Source organism: Anoplophora glabripennis, unplaced genomic scaffold (genome assembly GCF_000390285.2).
Source record: "Anoplophora glabripennis isolate ALB-LARVAE unplaced genomic scaffold, Agla_2.0 scaffold1203, whole genome shotgun sequence".
NCBI classification, from domain to species: Eukaryota; Metazoa; Arthropoda; class Insecta; order Coleoptera; family Cerambycidae; genus Anoplophora; species Anoplophora glabripennis.
In genome coordinates this window covers 4,295-26,584 of record NW_019417424.1, presented here as the reverse complement: position 1 = coordinate 26,584, position 22,290 = coordinate 4,295, and the positions used below count along the sequence as shown (strand labels likewise).

The 22,290-nt window shown below is 33.7% G+C and overlaps 1 protein-coding gene across 1 annotated transcript in view; it reads right to left on the bottom strand.

The window, feature by feature from the left end:
• Positions 1–21,851, bottom strand: part of LOC108914744 (probable multidrug resistance-associated protein lethal(2)03659) — a 66,260-nt gene extending 44,409 nt beyond the window's left edge. The window contains exon 1 of the mRNA XM_018720615.2: positions 21,493–21,851. Within this exon, the coding sequence (XP_018576131.1) occupies positions 21,493–21,566 (74 nt within the window). The 5' untranslated portion in view covers positions 21,567–21,851. The remainder of the gene's footprint in view (positions 1–21,492) is intronic.
• Between the last annotated feature and the right edge of the window lie 439 nt (positions 21,852–22,290).

Below are 22,290 nucleotides of genomic sequence, written 5' to 3'. Positions count from 1 at the left end.
ACGCAAATCTTTTTTTAACACTGTGTGGCAGGTACCGACTGATACTCCCACCATTTGTGATAAAACACGTACAGAAGTTCTTGGCGCATTTTCCATTATTTGTTGGACATTTTCTTTTAATTCTTCAGTCCGCTTTTTAGGTCGGCCGCTTCCTTCTTTTCTTGTTACACTGCCCGTTTCACGAAAAACATTAACACAACGCTGAACTGCACTTTGAAAAATTTTGTACTCAACAACGCCGGGAAATTGATTTTGAAATTCTATGAAACATTCCTCAATAGAATACTTCCATATTCCATCAATCTTGCGTCCATTTCTAAAGTAGGACTCTATGATAAACACTTTTTGTTCTTGAGAAAACACCATTTTAAACGCTTTTTAAAACGAAAATATTCAAATTGATAACGGCGATATAGCGCTTTGACAGATGACGTTTAAGTTCATTTGCTATACGCTACGCCCTACGTCCAAATTTTCAGACCCAACTTGACCACGTTTTCATTTGAACGCTCGTTATGTGTGGTTTTGGTCGTATCATTCATTCCGTAACGTAACAAAATAAGGTTACGACACAGGAACATAAACTCGCAGTATGAACCTGACTGCAATAATGGATTCGTCACTGCAATTGCAGTTAGCAGCAGCGTCATATATTTTTATTCATCATACAATTTTGAAGAATGAGAAATGGAAATTTCCAGAAACCCCGCCTTAATATGTCGATTTGCCCCTCAGTGCTCCGGTTCAAACTGGCTGGCTTTGTATATTGGGCAGTTTCATATTTTGCACATCTTTGCATGTAAATTTTACATTTTCTATAAATTTGAACGTTTTGTCCTAAATTTCGATACAGAAGCTGTTCACGGTGGTGTATCCATAAATAAAAAGTAAACATTTCGTCCCCCGTAAAGAGTTTTTTCCCGTAGTGAACGTAGCTACGCAGTTCGAAAGTAGCGAAAACGAGTCGGAATAAATGCCCCCTGTCGCCAAAGAAATATGTTTGCGGAGGATAGAATACATCGTTCGGCAACCGGCGCAAATAAATTAAGACGACTGTGCCGCCCTCCAGTTCGCAAATTGCCACTTTATCACAACAGAAACCGATATCTTTTATTCGAGTTGGTATCTCTCAGTTTATATTAACCCGGAGGAGGCGATAGAGCGCACCCATCCTAACTAATTTCAATAAAACCGGGCCCGAGCAGACGAAGTTAGTCCGCCCTAAGAACTTGGCAACATATTTTAGCGGGCCAACTATCTCGCCGCGAGCTAAACTTGTATGTACAGGCTGAATTTGAGAAAGTTGTCCGGAAACGATCGCTCGCTAGTTCCTATCTCACTGGGGGCTTTATTAGGTCCCATAAAAGACGCATAAACTCGTCAGGATTAACAGGCGCCTGCTGGAAAATTTAATCGTCGAGAAAAAAGCTTTGCGCCTAGATACAGCTTATTGGAAAATCGCTCTGGTTTCGAATCCAACTAGATGATCAATCTAGCGTCTAAGTCGCCGAGGATTAAGATGGATTGAAAGTGCCATTGACAGCGTGTGCTACAACATTAGATCCAGATTCCAAACACCGAGATTGAGCCAGGAGGAGCCTCATTGCAAAGAGGTCGACCAGCGACTCCAATCAGTGCCTAGTCCACGATGAATTGGAGAACCCAATTCCTCATGGTCGAGGCTACTAGATCAAACTCATCTCGTCCGCGAGATGCGCAGATCAAGAAAAAAAATGAGCAGTAAGAGTGGCACAGACAGAAGATCTTAATAGTAGTATTGTAGGTTCAAACGGAGAATGAGCTTCGGTGTTATTCTGGTAACGCTGACACTGCGCAACTGAAACTCACGAGAATGATGAATTTTGTCAAGTTGTACATTAGCAAGAGCTACTGAGAGAGATTTTAGAAAAAAAAAGATATCTGGAACCGGGGGAGATTGAGATTTGATATACTACAGGGTGTACGAAGTTTGACTGTCATTACTTCAGCATGAGATAGAGTAAATGAACAAAAAAGTTGTATATTACAGGGGCGTAAGATTATGTTTTCAAAATACAGCAGTATTAATATTGGGGAGTTTCATCACAAGGTGACAACAGCGCTTAACCTGCTGATGCACACCACGTGTACCCGCGGTAGACTTGTCCTACGGAAAAAATGTAAACAGCTATTATTGTGAAACATTTAGTAAATTTCAAATCAATAGGCCTTTTGCAGAAAAAAATATTTTAATAGTTTTTGTATTTACACTGAATACTACAATGTGTAAAGGTTATGTTATATTAATTTATTTTTAAAACGTTATTAGATATTAAAGTTTTAATCGGTTCGCTTTGTGCGCAAACGCCATGGACTGGGATGTCGATACGTTGACGTCATCGGTAAGTAAATGGCAAGCGCGACATATACAATAACGCGTTTCGACAGTGCAGTCGACTGCTTTGGTTATTAAATGTGAGGAGTGGTGTCAATAAGCAGTACGATACCTTATATATACTGTAAATTTGTGAAGTTAAACTTATAACTATGGCAAATCCCTCTAAACCATATAGTCTAGACAGCATCTATTCTTCTATGCGCATAAAAAAACGTAGGCTTAACTTTTGGCGGCATAATATGTTAAAAAAAATCGAAAAATGTCATATTTTTCTTCCTATTTAATTATGTATCTTTTCAAGAGTTAATTTTAGGTGAAAATGGAAGAGGAAAAAAATGTTTATAATTAATTTTTTTACAATACATGACTAGTTACAAATCGAATGAATCATGATTATTATGAAAAAATCGAAAAAATCGCAAAAATGGGGTTAAAAAACAATACTTTTTAGGGATTTTTTTTGGGGTATTTAAATTGGGTATAGGACCTTTATACTCGGCGCAAGAAAACTTCATGTTATGTAGAATTATCACACCAAATTTCATCAAAATGGGTTCGATAGATTTTGCATAATAATTTTGCAATCCAAATTTTGAAAAAAATTTGCAATTTTCAAAATTTTGCACAGCAAAAACCAAGGCCCTTAGATACTTGAAAATTTAATCACTTATAGAAGGGCTCTCAGGCTTTCAAACTTTTTTTGAAAAATTCGATTCCGTCAATTAGGAGAGCTCTGGCGCTTGTTTAAACATTGATCGAATTTTTGTACTTATAAACAATTAGAATAACTTTGTGCATATTCAATCAAATCAAATTTTTTTTAAGAGGTTTTAAAAGTTCTTGGAAAGACGCTTCTTTAAAAAAAAACCAGATCGATTGGTCAATTAGTTACGTAGTTATAGTCGATCAAAGTTATCTAAAATTGCTAAATAGTTAGCTAAATATACTGGGACATGCGGGCTAATTTTTCGAAAAATGCTTTTGGTATTCCGAGTACTTACCAGGTCTAAGATTACAATACTTTTCTTCATTGGCAACCTACGTTAAAACGTGTTTAAAGTTATTTATGCAAGCGAGAAATTCAAGAAAATCGTAAGGGTGGTGGTGGTGGGAGAAGCAGAGAGCGCGGCCGCTTCGGCCTGCTCGAAATTGAATTGGCGAATTCAAAACCGCGATGCGCTTAAAAATTTTTAATATCTCACCTTCTAGAGGTCCGATTTTGATGATTTTTTTTTAATTATGGCGTATTTTCAAATGCCTATCGTTAATAATTATTGGTCTTTCAACAGTCCGATAATTATTTGTCTTTAAACTTCCTTAACTTATCAACTTTATTTTCCTATTGCATCAAAGGTAAGTGCATAAACTTATATACTGTTTATCAAAGATCAAAAACAAATTTATTTAAATATTCTGAAATTGTTTAAACAACAATTATTTTCAAAATATGACGAAAATTAGTAACATAATGAGTTAATTTCTCATTTGCTTATATTTTAAACAAAAATTCTGTATGTCCTATTGAACTACGACACATGGCATCGATTTTTGAAGAGTTGCGCGTTGTCTGCCGTCATACCTTACTGAGGTTTAGGACCTACGATATTTATAATCGCCAAATTGAATTACGGATTGACAAATGACAAATCTGAGATCGTGTCAAAAATAGTAGATCTAGGGATAAATCCGTAGGGTTAACAACACTGTTCTGCTCTGAAATTGTATAATGACATAATAAATTTTAAATAAATTGCTTGCAATAATTGTGAGGAGCGCACTACATTTTAAAAACCACGAAGCAAGAAACATTCTGCTTTGATTCTGTGACAATCGACAATCTCGACTTGACAGGCTTGGCGGTTTTAAACGTAAACTGGAATAATGGAAATTATATATTGTAAATTTGTCTATAATTCTAATTCCTCCTGTGAGGATGATATTAAATCTATTAATTAATTTTATTTTTCCACTTAATTTTTAATAATTGTGCTTTAAATCCTGTTAATAAGCTGTCAAAAGTACTGAGGGTTATGTTTTGGATTACTGTCACATTTAAATAAGGGCGTCCGAGAGGGGAGTAAGATAAATAACCGAAAACTTCCCAACTTTTTGCGAAAATGAAAAAAATATAATGTAAAGCTGGTTGTACATACAACAAACTTTTCTAAAGGAATTTTTGCTAGATGTGGAGATTATTATTAACAGAAATCATTCAATTTACTTTTTATTTTATGTAATTTACATCTTGAGCTAAGATGATTAATTATTTTCCGTTGATGAGTTATTGAGCGAAAACTATACCTCACTTGGCTCTCACGCCCGTTAAATCTATGTATAGTCTTTCCGATATCAATTGAAGAACCAACAGATTGGTAGTATGTACCAGGTTCGGTCGCTGACGCAGCAACTCGGCATTGAAATATTTGAAAAACTTGTTCCCATATTTATTTAGCCATACCTATATACAGGTTTGGTCGAACTAAACGTGGAGGTGATAGAAATGTATACGCTCAGTTGAAGAATGCGAGCGCGGGCAAAGGAAAACGATCACAGTTGCATTGGGCTACTGGGCAATAAATCACAGCAGATGACAAGTGGTTGATAAATTGTCCAGCAGTGCAGTGCAGCAATGCGGAAATTGGTGTGATTCAGGTAATTTTAATTTATTTAGGCATCTATCAATCATTCATATTACAATTGCGAAAGGGAGAAATAAGAGGGATATTTTGTTTACTAATATTATCACAACATGGCATTTTGGAAATGAAACCTTTTGAAACGGAACAAAACGAAATTTACCACCAATATAATAAAATTGTTTGAGGACATAAATAATTAAAACATGTTGTTGGCCAAATGAACATATAATAGAAATTTTCTACACATTATATATACAAATTATTATAATTTTTTACCTTTAGCAGAAAATTTTTTTAGGGGCGCCTACGAAACTCATTAAATTTTATTACCAGACGTTTTTTGCATGTTCAACTGACTTCAGAAAGACTATAACATGTAACTAAAGAATTAATATATGCAAAAAAAATGTAATGAAAGGATTGATTTGTCAATCATTATATGAAAATGTCGTATTCTAATGCCAAAGCTTTTGATACGCTTGTTGTGCACTTTCAATGCTCTCAAAATGCGGCTATCGTTTCAATGCTATGTGATAAAAGACACTAGATAAGACATGTTTTTAGAAGCCTAGCAAGGCGTATACGGGAATTTGGCTGTGTATAATACATTCCCGCACCAAGAAGATACCGTAAGATACCAAAGCAGGAAAACATTACAAATGTATTGGATAACAGCTTCTCCTCAAATAACTTTAGACAAATTTCAAGAGAAATGATTTTAAAATAAAAATAAAACGCACCCGTACATACCATATGGTCCTTCATCAAGCTTTAACTTATGAAGATTTTGACCCCAGACAATAGAATACCGTTACTGGATAATTGGCATTATGCAAGAAAATCATCAATTCTTATCAAAAATTTTGGTGAAATATGAATCTACATTATCTAGTAATGCTCTAGTGGGCAGACACCAATCAATCCTCACTAGATACTAGTAAATAGTCAAAACCGTTGGAGTGTAAATATTATATGTGTATATTCGACAATATTGTGAATGGTGAAAATTATTTAATATTCTAAGATTTCAGTTAGCTCCACTTTTAGAGGAGCTAACTGAAAAATATCTAGAAACATGATTGATTAAGTATGAATGTATGACCATTTTTTATGAGAAATTTCCAGATAGGTGGATAGGTAGATGAAGGCTTTTTTCGTAGCCTGTGTGATCCCCTGATTTAATCTGCTTAGATTTTTATCTATGGGCGAGATTAAAGATTAGTATATGCGACAAGACCGACCAACCGAGAAAATATTATTGAAAGGATTACAAATAATATTCCTCGGTTGAAATTGAAACAGCTGTAACATCCACCTAGCAAAGACTACATGATTGTATAGGGAGTGATGGAAGGCAATTTGAATATTTGAGATAAAGTAAAATACCTAACTAAAAAAAAACTGTAGTTTGGTCTTTTAAGACTGTTTGTAATAAAAGTGTATTTTATTTTTTACAAAGAAATTTATTTTAATTTAAAGAAATCGAGGATGAAGAACGGAGAGTTCTTATATACAGGGTGTATCTTAAGTGATGACTTTAATTTCAAGGGGTGATTCCTTGTCATATTTTAAGCAAAAAAGTGCATATGAACATCGGTCCGCAAGTGCTTTGTTGCCGAGATACAGGGTGTCAAAGTTGGGAAAATAAATCGCATTTTCTTAAATATCTTTCGACTGATTCGAAATAATTTAATGAAATTTCATACACGGGGGTTTTTTGGAATGACAAATTCAAAGCTGTGGTCAATTTAGGTGTATTTTTTTGAGGGCGCCACCGGCAACGATTTCGGCCTCTTTAATCCATCGCAACTTTTTTCTGCTACCCTGTATGCCATTTTGGACTAGAATAATCGATTCTCCTACCTTATCTGCTTAAAAAAGATTTTAAAGAAATGTTTTTTTGTTGAATACAAAAATTCCTGTGATAACAAAATTCCGATGATATTTGGCATTAAAAGTGACAAGATACTGTCAGTTGACTATCTTTTAGTGTGCAGTTAACTATGAATAACGTTGAACAAGCTCAAATACATTTCATTTATGGGCTAGCAGATGGAAATGCTGCACAAGCCCGTCGAATTTACCAGGAACGATTTCCCAATAGACCACTTCCATCAGAAAGAACTTTCATAAGGCTCCATGCTAGACTGTGCGAAACTGGATCTTTAAATGCTCACGCTGAACGTATTGGTAGACCGAGAACAATAATGACACCACAACTAGAAGAAGCAATCCTACAAGAAGTGGAAGCTAATCCGTCAAGTAGTACGCGAAGATTATCTGAACAGTTTAACATAAGTCATCAAAGTGTTTGGAGGGTTTTGCACACAAATTTACTTTATCCGTACCACATTCAACGCGTGCAACCACTGTTGCCAAGAGATTTTCCTGCACGGTTAGATTATTGTCGATGGTTTCTCCAAAAAACTGCGCAGAATCCCAACTTTACGTCTAAAATTCTGTTCACAGATGAGGCAACTTTTTCACGGGATGCCATCATAAACTTCCACAATAATCATTTTTGGAACTATGAAAATCCCCATGTTATTGGAGAACGTGGATTTCAGCAGCAGTTTTCGGTGAATGTGTGGGCCGGAGTTATTGGTGATCATGTCATCGGACCGCATTTTCTTCCTCCTCGACTGAATGGTGAGACTTACAGACAGTTTCTAGCTGAAACATTGCCTGGTCTGTTAGAAGATGTACTACTAGCAACCAGAAATGACATGTGGTTTATGCACGACGGGGCACCTGCTCATTTCAGTCTTGCTGCTCGCCAACATCTTAATGACACTTTTGCTCAGCGATGGATAGGTCGGGGAGGACCTCAGCCGTGGCCAGCACGATCTCCAGACCTAAATCCTCTGGACTATTTCTTTTGGGGACATCTGAAGTCGCTTGTTTATGCAACGCCAGTTGTAGATGAAAATGATTTAAGAAACAGAATTGTAAATTCTTGTAATGTCATACGCAACACTCCAGGAATTTTGGAACGTGTGCGACAGTCGATGAGCAGAAGATTACATGCTTGTATTGACAGTGGCGGTTCTCATTTTGAGCATTTGATTTAATTCAATTTTTATGATATTTCCAGCTCAAGTAAGTTTAAATGCGTTTTTCATGGAAACGGTTGCTCCTAGCTACTTCATTATTGGCGCCCTCAAAAAAATACACCTAAATTGACCACAGCTTTGAATTTGTCATTCCAAAAAACCCCCGTGTATGAAATTTCATTAAATTATTTCGAATCAGTCGAAAGATATTTAAGAAAATGCGATTTATTTTCCCAACTTTGACACCCTGTATCTCGGTAACGAAGCAATTGCGGACCGATGATCATATGCACTTTTTTGCTTAAAATATGACAAGGAATCACCCCTTGAAATTAAAGTCATCACTTAAGATACACCCTGTATATCATGTATCATGTGGTCTTTTACAAGTAGAAACTCAATTTTAGTCAAAGGAATACTATTTATATGATTTTAAGTCTTTTTAAAATGTAATATAATGATGTAATTTTTTGTAAACGTATCTAAATAAAACACTTCGACAGTTGTTTCATTAAATCTATAAAGTAATGTTAAGGTTAAGTCGAGGGTTAAGTAAATTATTTAAATAAGTAGTGCAATTATTATAGAACATTTAATATTAATTTTAATAATGGTGAAACCCCTTAAAATAGTGATAAATATGCCTATTATAATTGCGATAAATTCACAATGGAATACAAATAAAAGTCTGTCTATATTATCTCCTAAAGATATAGGTAGGTAAATTTTATAAACAACTCATGTATGAGTAATCAACAAATATTTATTACCTTTATAATGTCTAAGCCAATAAACTGAGATTGTAAAGGATGGACTGAATTCCATGAGATTTGGAATTATCTTGAAAATTATGAGATAGAATATCTTAAGAAATGGCAATTTTTATTAATCCTATCTTAATTACTAAACTGGATTGAAAACAGCAAAAAAAATATATCAAGACATTTTAAATGTGCTATTTTGTAGGCTGTATGCCTAATTTTGAAATATCAGAATGATTTATTAATGACATTGATTTCATAGCTCCACAATAAAAAAAGTTGGAGGTCCGAAAGGCAAGACTGTTTAATTTAAAACTTGAGAGTATTTAGCAGACCCGACCAGGTTAAATCGACCAGTGATCCCCAAAATGTATAGATATATTGGTTTACATTGTTGGCAATTGATTCTCTACATCTGACCTTGAACGGACCTTAACCCAGACCTGATCGGGTCAAACGGGAACAACATTCGGATTCAGATACCCCAAAAACGTATATGTACTTAATTTTTTAAATTTGCACTGACCTTAACAGAGCTAATCTGGTCAAACGGATACCGAAATCGGATTCAGCGACCCCGAAAACATAGTACCATGGTCTTGTCTTTTGGACCTCCTAATTCATTTTGTGGGGCTTTGTTTTTACATTGACAATTTTCTGATTGTTATTAAAATTATTAAAATTCCTTCAAAATATTGCGATTTTACATTATTAAGTTAATTCATCTAATTTAATGAACCTGATTTGGTTTTTTCATAATTTTCAAAAATAAATACGATTTATGTTTTGTTCTTACGTTTATGTTAGAACTATCAAGCTCGAGGGTTGATGTTTATAATAATTTGAGGTATACTGATAAGTATAAACATGATAGATAATAATTATTGTCAATTGAATTATTCAATGTTAACTAGTGCTGGCAAAAACCGGAATAAAGTGAAACCGGCTAATCGGGTTCCGTAAAAACACATTTAAGATAAAACCGTCTGTGCTTGTGTTCCAGGATAAAATATAAAAATAAATTCGGATGTTTGAATGAACAGATTATCGAATAATCGGTTATTTGAATAATCGGAAACCGGTTAACTGACTATCCAAAAAATTGATTTCAGTTGCCAGCACTAATTTTAACCCTTCCACCTAAAAAAATTAACATCAATATGTATATCAGGTACAAAACTAATGTTTTATACATCTGTTTGAAATTTGGGTCATTGTAATTTGCAACTGAAAGTGAAGTAAGGATTGGAAAATAATTTTAAATCTGTTCACTGTTTGAATTTATTTGATATAGCGTTTCATCACAGACAACATAGCTATTGCTTAAGCTATATTGTCTGTGGTTTCATGGCATAACATAAAAATATATTAAACATCGTACATTTACATTGTTTCATGTTTGTTCTTCTATGAATATGTGCACGATTTTCCGGATGAAACCTGAATGAAAGACTGAAACCTGACCTACTCACGTACTTTATTAGTTTTCCGTGAAATTGCACTTGAAATGTTTGAGTCAAATCCTATAATCATTGTATACCTAAAGAAACATGTTCAAATACGACATAATAATGGGTTATCCATTTCGAGCTTGGGATAGTAAAGCTCTGCCATTCACTGTCATCCAGACTGGTATTTGTTTAGTTAAAGGTTTGTCATTTCATTTCACAATATTGAACGTTTTACGTTAAAATTAATTAATTATTCTACGAAAATGGTGGATCTTCGGCTGCATTTCGCGCATTATTGCGGAGATTATGGTCGACACAATCGTCCATCCCAGCAAACAACCACCAATACAGTGATGAAATTCGAAGAGATCGGTAACAGACGTCATAAGACCTGTGCATCATCGTTTTGCCCGTTCAACCGAAAACCTATCCGCTGTGAGTGAAAGTGTTGATGATGACCTGAATCTTTCGATTCCGCTCCGAGCTCACCATTTGGGCCTATCATATAACACATTGTGGCGCATTTTGCATTTGAACCTGCATCTCCATCCGTATAAAGTCCAACTCTCATAAGAACTCAAACCGGCTGACTATAGATTGCCTCGTGAGTACACCAATTGAGTGCTGGAACAACAGGTCACCGATTCTGATTTTTCGAAGAAAATCTTTGGCGATGAGGCCCATTTCACGCTCGGCGGCTATGTTAATAAGCAAAATTGCCAAATCTGGGGATGTGAGCAGCCGCAAGTGGCCGCTGAGAGACCATTATACCCGCAAAAAGTGACTGTTTGGTGTGCATTGTGGGCCGGCGGCGTCATCGGGCCGTACTTCTTCTGAAATTGAAGATTTTGATCTAGACCAAGGACATTTAAATAAAGGGTACTATGCATGTCACAGTCTATCTCATATGTTGGGTGAAGCTAGACAAGGGGAAAGCAGAGGGCTTTATTTTCATCCAACTGATGCGCGCGATTACATCTCCAATGTCGTACATTTTGGATGGGTCAAAATAAAATATTTTATAGTCCTAAGTCAATATATTTCAACAGCTACTCAGCATTTTTATAATAAATATATATAATATTTTTATAACTTCTTGGAATCCCAATAACTGTAACCATTTCTTTCTTGTTGCACCATCCCCAAGCATCCTAAAAACGTTCACATTTCACTTTTAGAATACTGAGGCAAATTTTCAGTGAGACAAAAATATATTCCCAAAGGAGAACATCAAATGGTTGAATGAATGCAACTTTCAGTTGATTGCATCTTCGGTATTTTTATGTATAAGTGAACCACCACCATATTTTTGCTGTTGTATTTATTCAGTTTTTATGCTCGTGCATTTAGTAAAATTGTAAATATATTTTTGAAAAGATGAAAATGATGAATGATTAAAATTTGTAATGTTGGGTATAAGGGATAACATTGAAATACCTATAAATATATTAAATATAAATAATGTCTGTAACTTATTTGTGGTGCAGCATTTTCCTTTGATTTTAATGGCCAAACGTGGTTCATATTATTGTTTTCTTACTATTTCAGCAAAAATTTTAAAAAAATACCAAGTCAGTTTTATAAAATTTTTCCGTTATTCAAATAAAAGTTACCCACACGCACGACAATGGCCACAGTTGCATATACATTCCAAAGTCACCTTCAAGCACGCTTACCTGTGGAAGGATAGCTGATGTGGATGTTTATAATCCAATTTCTTACAAATTCTGCACTGTCTAACCATATTCACACCTTAAAAGTTTATCCAAAATACATGTATAAACGCTAATCACGTTTCACTTACTAAAATCACAACTATTTTCTAACAAGAGACGCCATATTCTGCCAACCACGGCAGAACGAACGAGGAACCCGCTACAAATTATTGCGAAAGTTGCCAAGTCTTCAAACATGGCAAATGTGAAAAATGAAAAATATTTTAATATGTAAAGAATTTAACAATATTGTATGCATAACTTAATAATACTATCCTATAATAATAATTTTCACAATTCTGATGAAAATTGCGATAAAAATATTAAGTACATTTCCAGTATAATTATACAGCTGACAACAATGATACAATTAGACTGTGAATAGACCAGGCTTCATCTAGAAATGTAAATAAATAAGTCTCCTTTATTTAAATGTCCTTGATCTAGACCATACAGGTATGTGGTTTCAGTTATGGCTCTATTGCGCGAGAAATTCCCAGGCGGATGCCTAATTTCAAGATTCGGCGATATGGCTTGGCCACCAAGATCCTGCGATTTGACGCCTTTGGATTTCTTTTTGTGGGGCTATGCGAAAGACCGTGTTTAAGCGAACAATCCCTTTGGAGTAATTGAAGTACGAGATACGTCAAGTTATGGCCGAGTTATTGCCCGAATTGTGTAAAAAGTCTTCTACAATTACCTCAAAAGGATTGAGTCCTGCAAATGGTTCCGTGGAGGACATTTGAATGATATTGTTTTCCACGCATAATGGCATAGTCCAAACTTTATTATGAAATAAAAATTCCATTGAATTTTAAATATTCAGTGTTTTTTTTTTAAACTTTACTTCGCCAAGGACAAAATGGATAACCCGGTATAATTGTATTCCGTTAAACAAATGTTACGTCGATTTACCACGGTTTTTAAAATATTCTTATACAGTTCAATTCGAGGTTCAATTTAAATATTTATAAAAGGTTATGGTGCTGATGTTAATAACCATTAGCTATGACATATTAAAATTGTGGTTAATTGGCAATCCAAAGCTACAACTACACGTACACTAACTACAAACATTTCTTTATTAATTTGTCTGCTTAATACTCTAAACAATGTGACCTAGACTTGATCGTATTGTCTATAATCTCAATAAATTTTAATTGTATATTTAAAATGAATTGTGTATACAGGTTCGGAAAGTCCCCATGGTTCAACGGCCGTTACGTGAGAGCGATAAAGTAAGTCATAGGAATCCGTGCGATAGACAAGGATGGTTACATTGAAGACGTTTCATAATCTGAATAGTCACTCCCCCTTCTAACCCGAAACGGGCGGTGACTATTCAGATTATGAAACGTCTTCACTATCGCACGGATTTCTTTACTTTACTTTGTCGCTCTCCTGTAAAGGCAGATGGACCATGTGGATTTTCCAGCCCTGTATAAGAAACGATTGTATTATGTGAAAAAATTGGTTAATAATGAAAACGAAAATAGTTTACAATGGAATAAGTAGGTATAATCATTTGCTGCTAATGTGCATAGCTGATAATGCTATCTACTGATTATACGCATGTAACTTATTAAAAGTTATAATTTTATCAATTTGTCGGAGGCTAACACTACTTGTACTACAATTTTAATAAACGTAATCATGTTTTTTAATGAATTCAATGTTTGCTACATCTTGATTTAATTTTGAGCAATGATTTTTACTTTTCATACGATAATATAAGGATTGCCGAGGATTGCAATTCATATATTATAAGAATAAAAATTAACGTTGGTTTGCAGAAATACTAAAATGCTCAAGTAAATTTGGAGAATTCTAAGAGACGTAACTGAAAGAATTTCAATCCCACTATTTTATTATTTTTAATTTTTATAACATAATTATCTATTTTTCAAAAAGTGATCATTATTTTTGTTCAAATATTGTAACGTAATGTCACGAACAAATCGTCAGCTGAGGCGAACAGCGTTGCCAAGTTCACATCATTATCTGCGGTTCACATTTAATTAATCCGCTTTAGTATACGGATACATATGTACGAAACCAATAAAATGCAAGTAAATAAAGGATCATGCTGCATTTTATTATAATTAATTTTAATAATTGTATTAACTTAGTGCAAAATGTTTTAACAAGTCTTACTTCTCGAAGTCAACTTTCGTTAAAAGAAAATAAATAAAGCAGAGGTTTGTAGGCACACTGAATTTTATCAAATAAAAAAAATCGGCACACTAAATACCGGAATATACGAAATACACTACACACGGTTACAAAACCATTACCTAACAATTTAAAGCGTTTATTCAAATCTACCACCCTCCATATCTCCCGCATTTTTCCCGCAAAGGAGTTAACATAACACATTTTCAAAAAGTTCAAGCTTTAGAAGCAGCTGATTTCCCCAATCGTCTTGAATTTTGCAATTGGTTCCTAAATCGAAGTGCAGCAGAACTTTATTAACAAAGTGCTCTGGACGGATGAATGCTATTTTACTCGAGCTGGCATTTTAAACAGGTAAAAAACATAAGTATTGCTTTCTCAAAAACAATAAATGCCTACCTAGGTTACACCAAAGTTTAGATTTACACTAAAGTTTACATTTATTATGTAAACTTTGGTTATACGCAACTGCATATTGAATAATAAATTGAAATACTAAAACTGTGTATTATTTAACATAATAAATTATAAAACGTGAAAACGTTAATGTTATTAATATTAAAAATGATAAATAGTAATAACCGTACATTCGAAACAATCATCCCTATTCATTTGTTGTTTTAGCATAAATAAATAACAATTGTTATCACAATATTTAAGGTAAAATATCTATTTATTATGTGTCCAGACAAAGATGATTATTTACGTCTTGTCCGAGTTCTAAGTAAGTTCATATTCTATACAAAGTAGTAAATCATTGCCTGTCAAGGAATTCAATGCAATTCGCTTTTTACGTTTACGCTTTTACAGGTTTTAGAAATTGAATAATTTCTTTATACATTGTGAAGGGACAAATGAATCAGTTCACGTCTGGCACCCTTGTTCCTACAAAAATTCCTTTATTCTTATAAACTATTTATTTTAAATGTAATTTATTATAAATCCAATTTGTTTTTTAATTTCCACATATGTACTACATTTTACCTCTGTTGCGCCACTGTTGTTTACTTGGTTTTTGGAGGCGTTCTCTGTTTTACGTCCAAGCTCGCCAGGTTAGTATTTGACGTATAACCGACCACGAAAATCAGCCGCACGTTTGCGAAAGCGTGTTACAAAATTTTCTAACTGATTGCAGTGTCATTAGCAAATTTTCAAAATTTGTAAGTATCTTGCATCCTGAAATGAATCTTAAATTGTTGATCATCTATCTAGTTGTAGTATGGTATTGAATTGGTAAGAAGTGAGAAATAAATCTCGTCGGGGATTCCATTCTGAAGGTTAGTTTCCCTCAACGTCGCAATATTTTTGCTTGTATGCAAAACATTTTACATATAATTATTGGGGCGTTTTCATATCATTGTTCCCATTGTTCTTAATGATAGATTAAAATATTAGAGAAAAATTGTCCAAATGCAGTACGTGTAATAAGTAGCCTTCGCAAAAATAAAAAAGTAGTATATTTACCCGACTTACCTTTTAAGGAACAATTGAAAGGTCGACTGTGTCATTACACTGAAGTACGTATACATTAAACATCTTTAAATAATAATGGTTATATAATTGTGTCAGCTTTTTACTGAGGTCTTCCGTAAATTATTAAGGTGTGGCCTAAAATACTGGACTTTAATAATATTTCAAAATTAGGAATTTTAAATCGTGTTAAAGTTATAAATATGTAATAACATTATTGCAAGACGAGTTGCCATTTACTTTTATTCAAAATGTCAGATTATATATATTTGGTGTCCCAAAAAAAAGCAGTTCATATGAGGAAAAAGTATTTGATTAATTAAAAAGTTGGCTAAGTTTTTACATGTTTTTAAAGGGTAGACTTTGCCGTCGAATATGTAAGAGAATATCGGACAGATGTCATCAGCGACTCATTTTCATATTCGACTTCTTTCTGTAACGCGTGTTTGCATACCTGTGGCTGAATTTCGTTGGTAACTCTCCGAATGTCTGCGTTTATCTCAGGAATGGTATTCATTTGAACAGAATAAACCTTGGACGAATCCCCACAGGAAAATGTCGCATGGCGTAAGATCACATGATCTTGGTGGCAAAGTCATTTCACTGTTACATAAGATGAGTCGTCCATTAAATTTCTGCCGTAACAAGTTTCACGTCCGCATGGCAGGTGACATGAGCCTGCTGGAACTATGTCAAACATATCCATGCCACAAAAAGTTCAATAGCATCTCTCGATATCGTTCTCCATTGACAGTCACTGCGTTTCCAGCCTCATAAAAAAAAATCACCCCATCAGCGTAAAATTCACACCACACTGTCACTCTTTGGGTATACAGTGATCGTTATTAAATAAGATGGAAATCCGCCTCGTAGCTAAAGATGATTTTCTTAGCAAAATCACCGACCACTTGTTGATTCTCCAACACCCATTCAACGAATGTCCATTAAATGGTCGTCTGGTTTCAATTCATGGGTTAGCTGAATCTTGAATGGATACAGACGCAGATCTTTTGTTAAAATCCGCCGCATTGTGGTCGATAGACACTCGATGCACCTGGGCGACTACAGCTACTACGAGAACACAGCCGGTATTTTAGATTTTAAATTCAATTTGTTGACACAATTTTCCTTTCATAAAAAAACTTGGTGGCAAAGCCTGAAAGTGGTCAGTTTAATTGTTGTTAACAAATTGAATGTTTAAATGGCTGTAAAAAGTTTATTTTTATAGCTAGTACAATTTTTTATCCGTTAATAGTTACGTTTTCTCATAACAAACATATATTTTTTTGAAAATTAAAAAAAGAATAACTTTAGTGCAAATATCTTACATTTTCCGTCTCTGCGCGCACCAATTTTACCATATCTCTGGTTCAATTGGACGGAGTGAGACGCACATCTCATTTTAAAACTTAAACTTTATTTTACAAGATAGGTAAGTTCCATTTATTAATTTATTTATTTAAAAATTAATGGCAGCTTAGAAAGTTGTGGAATTTCAACGAAAATGCTGACTTTCTTGGTTTATAAAACTTTTTTTGTTATTCAATTTCGATGAAGAGCCAAAAAAGTTACCGGTTATTGTTCCTCGCATTCTAACAATTATTTCATGCCTTGCTTGATTGTTAGAATGCAAAGAACAATATCCGGTAACTTTTTTGGCTTTTCGTCGAAGTTGAATAATAAAAAAAACCTTATAAACAATTAAAACCGGCATTTTCGTTGATATTTCACAACTTTCTAAGCTGCCATTAATTATTAAATAAATAAATTAATAAATGGAACTTACCTATCTTGTAAAATAAAGTTCAAGCTTTTAAATGAGATGTCGTGCTTCTCAATCCGTTCAGTAGAGCCAGATATGGTAAAATTAGTGCGCACGGAGACGGAAAATGTAAGAAATTTGCACTAAATTTGCAATAACTTTGGTTAAAGTTAATTTTTTTTTAATTTTCAAAAAATACATGTTTGTTATGAGAAAACGTAACAGCGAATAAATTGAACTAGCTATTAAAATAAACTCTTTTCAGCCATTTAAACATTTAATTTGTTGATAACAATTAAACTGACCACTTTCAGGCTTTGCGACCAAGTTTCTTTGGATTCAAGAGGTCAAATATTTAAGAATAAGTTGTTTGCAGCCGTGGCACTCTGTCTACGGAACCCTATCTGGTGCCTGGACTATATGGTGCACGTGCAAATTAAAAGTGCGTTAAAAGGTTACTGAACCACACGTTAGCCTAGGTCGGAAACACGTACCGAGTTGTTTATTTGTCTCCGTCCCATTGTTTTTTTTATGGAATATACAAGTCTCTCTTCTAATTGCAGTCAATATTTAAATACTGCATACAATTTATCCTCTCTTTATAATTTATCTAGTGAGTGTTGGTTTTTTATGACATTATTTCTGTAAGGAAATTGAAATGGTTATGAAATGAAATTTAAATTATTTGAACTTTTGGGGTTTTGTAACTTCAATATTAAATTTTATTTAAAGTGAAACAGAACTAATTTCTTTGCAGCCATAATAGTCACATTTGGTCAGATGAAAACCCGCACACTACTCGTCGGTTTAGCTTTCAGAGTAGATTCGATGTCAATGTCAATGGCGATCGTTTAATTGGGCCGCATTTTCTACCTGAACATCTGAATGGGCGGCGTTACTTTCAATTTTTAGTAGAATTGTTTGAAAACCTTCCCCTTCCGGCTTACAGCAAATGTTGTTAAAATATTAACATTATGATGATAATAAAAACTGATTTTTGGCAAGGCATGCTCAGACCTCCGCGAGGTTCTTGCTGGGCAACAATAACAATTTAATATGTTGATTGCATAAATAAAAAATAATTTATAGCATTTTAAATTATTATTGGCTGACGTTTATTTATTGTCTTTATATGTATGAGCGAAAATATATAAATATGGCAACGTTACATCTAGGGCGCGTTGTTCATATCGTAGCCGTGCACAATATTGTGAATAACCGGCTGACGTCAGCCGGTCAGTAACAGCCTGAAAAGGGGGTTAAATAATGATTTGAAAATATTTTTTTTCAGCTTAAATATGCATTTAAATTTTTTTTTAATCACGCCATCGTATTATACTCATTTTTCTCTATCTGCTCTTAAAATTAATGATATTATGACTGAATCACCCTGTATAAGAGTTTGAACTATTTTAGACACACAAGCTATTCAATGGCACCAAGAGTCCGGACGCATTTTTCAAAAATATCGAATTTATCCGCGTCTTTATTACAATCTAATATTCTATTATCCAATATGTTACAATCCAATATATTACTCAATATTTACTGATTAATTCCTAAATTGTACGTTTTGTTAATATTATATCTATTGATATATAGCTGATATTATGATTTATTTCATAATATTGCCTAATAAATTTATTTGCCTAGGAAGTACATACTTCATAATACTGATGATAAAATTTCAAGGTCTTCAAAAGATAGCATTAATCGAAGATCATTGGTATTATTCACGATTGCTGTGTCATCATGACGTCTTTATTATGTAATGAACGATTAATACTTCAAAAGACAGTTCCAAACAGAATCCTGACACGGCAGATGCGTCATTTAAACCGATAATATTTTGGAAAACAATTACTTTGTAGACTAACATCGTGATCAGCATTGAATTATACCCGCAATATCCAGTCAACAGGTAGGATCCATTCGTCATCCGAATATAGCACTCATATGCATATACTGGTTTTGAATCTATTCTCATCTCATCACTATGCCATAGGCGGGACAACTGCTGTTTAATGCCTAGGTTTTCAAATGGCCAAACTGGCAGATTGCGACCTGCTATTTAGCGGGTAGCATGAAAGCAAATAGCTACTAAATGACACAATTATTTGATAATATTGAGGAAAGCACTACTCTGCGGACTAATGTCCCTATGGCATGCTGTTGAGAAATAATAAGGTCGAAACCGATATATCTCTAGCATTTTGCCGAAGCCTGATCTTAGATGTTTAGTAGATAATGCGAGTATAATTTATTGCTGGTCGGAGGAAGAGTAGTTGCTTCCCGCATCAGTTTAAAAAATGATTTCGTACATACTTGTAAATTATCAGGTTTGGCCGTTTAGACCAGGGACCAGGCATTGAGTAGTAATCATTCTTATATGTGGAATGGTAACATCTCACCTATGACAGACAAACGCTAATTAATAAATGCGTTTAAATAAATTGAAATACGATGGATGGAATTTTAAACGTAACATCTTAAAAAGGATGTAAAACTGTAGGTCCCTAGCTCGGTGCCTAGTAGTAGTCCGTAGTAAAAGATCTGTATACTACGAAAAGGCGTACTACAAGTTTACAGTTTACAGCCGTTTCACATGAAGCGTTTGGTCAGTACGGATCGTCAAGACGGATAATCGAGTACCATTTATTTATACGAACATTTCATTGGAGCGCGTATGGTCAGTGGTCAGTCCAAGATTTTGTACGATGACTACCTACCTATACGCTAATAATAATCGTTTCATATAAAGCGTATGATCAATACGGGTCATCAGGACGGATAACTGAGTACCTAAGATTTGTTTAGCGTATACTCCTACCGAGACTCCTACGGACGACTATACACTTCACATGAAACGCCCGTTAGTTTCGAGTTTCGTTTAATAATAACACAGGCTGACAAAAAATATTCTGTTCCAGGATTGTATTCTAAAGAGGAAAAATTGTTTTATTTGTAAATTTATGATATACCTAATGTCATTATAAAAATCTTATCGTCAAACTCTTACATTAATAATGTTACTACTTTGTTAATTTTATATAAAGGATATTAATTTTTTAGAAAAATTTATATTAGTAGGTACCTAATTCCAAGAACATTGTAAATAAACCTTTCTCTTGAATAGAGTTAATTTTGTATTTTCCTGTCTTATTTTGGGCCAAAACCTGCTTTAGTACATAATTTTCGACTCGTTCGAGGAATACAGAATATTACTTTCAACGCCCTAGAAATTAAATTGACTAATCCACGTGAACTGTCTAAGGAAGTATAAACGTAATTCATTAAAATCGACAATAAATTATAACAATTTTGAGGAATTCACTATTTTCAATTCCATTTTTGGCGATTGTTAGTGCAAACGTAAAAATATTAAAAAAAAGTTGGCCAAATTTTTTTTAATTTATAACGTTAAGTAAGTATTACGGGCTCCCACAAAAAAGGTCAAAACAGAAACGTGTATTTGTATATAGTCTCGTAAATGATAATTCCACCACTTTTGATATCATTTTGAATTCTAATCGATTATTGGCGTTAATGACAATACATTAATAAAATAAATTAGATATCTGCAACAAAGGCAAAGAGAAAAATCACAGGAGGGGCTATGGCTTTCCTGTCCCCTGTGGACGCCAATGTATTTTATATATGCAAGTTTATTCTCGATTTTATTTATGCTACAAATTTATTCAGTCTAAATTAGGGTAATACTTAGGTACCTACTTACTGACTTTTTAAAATAATGTTTAATACATCAATATTCTTATTTTGTTTAATACCACCTCCCATTTTACTGTAAGAATGATTGGGATATCTCGAGGGATATCTATTAGAGGGTACCTACTTACTAAAATGTTACGTCGTTACAGTTCTAATGCTCATACAAGTGCAATTATTTTTAAATTCAGCCCGTCTTACATAATATTTTACTAAAATTAGTTTTGAAATTTAATTAATACAACTTAATTTGAAAGGTTTTATATATATTAATTGAATTAGTTTACTTTTCATGCCAAATATTTGAATTTGAAAACACTTTTAGATCACTCCTTTTTTCCACAAAAATAATATCATTACACTTACCAGTAGAATAGTTTAGAAAATATATTGGCGGAAGCTTCAGCAGATGGATTTTCATATTTTTTGCTTGAATCCATTTTAGTCAAAAGTCTTCATAAAGCAGTCAATACTTAAATATTCTTTGGATTTTATCTTGATGCACTCAAGATACGGAATGTTTTATTTCCTCACTAGTGTACAAAATCACAGATCATTAATATAAAACGTGTTACTTTTTTAAATATAAAACTAAGGTTTTTATTAGTTTCAGCCGCACTTATATCACAGACATCACACATCTATTATGAAATGAAATAAAACAATTTGTTTCATTGTATCCCTCTACAAGTTAGGTTAGGCACACTGACGACAGAACTGCGGATTGAGAGTGTTCTATGTGCGGATTGCAGATTGTGATTGTAGGTTTACGGTCCAATTCGATAAGTGACGTAGAGCCATTCGAGGAGACGCGTGTAGCTCGGTTAAATGGTGAAATACCACGATGTTTATTTAATGGAAGATTAATGTTTACATGACTTGTGCAATAATTATCGTGCTAATTCAATCAATAAAATATAACATTTCTATTACTTACAGTCTCGAATTAAAATGAACTAGTTGACAATATTAAGAATAAAAATAAACATCAGACGATAAACAGAAGATAATTTCTCATTTTCTGTTATTGGGGAACCTCGGGTAAACATGAAGTAATTCATAATTATTAGGCCTTATAGGTACTTTAAGTCTCGATTAAGCCTTGGCGTTAAATAATAATAATAATAATAATAATAATAATAATAATAATAATAATAATAATAA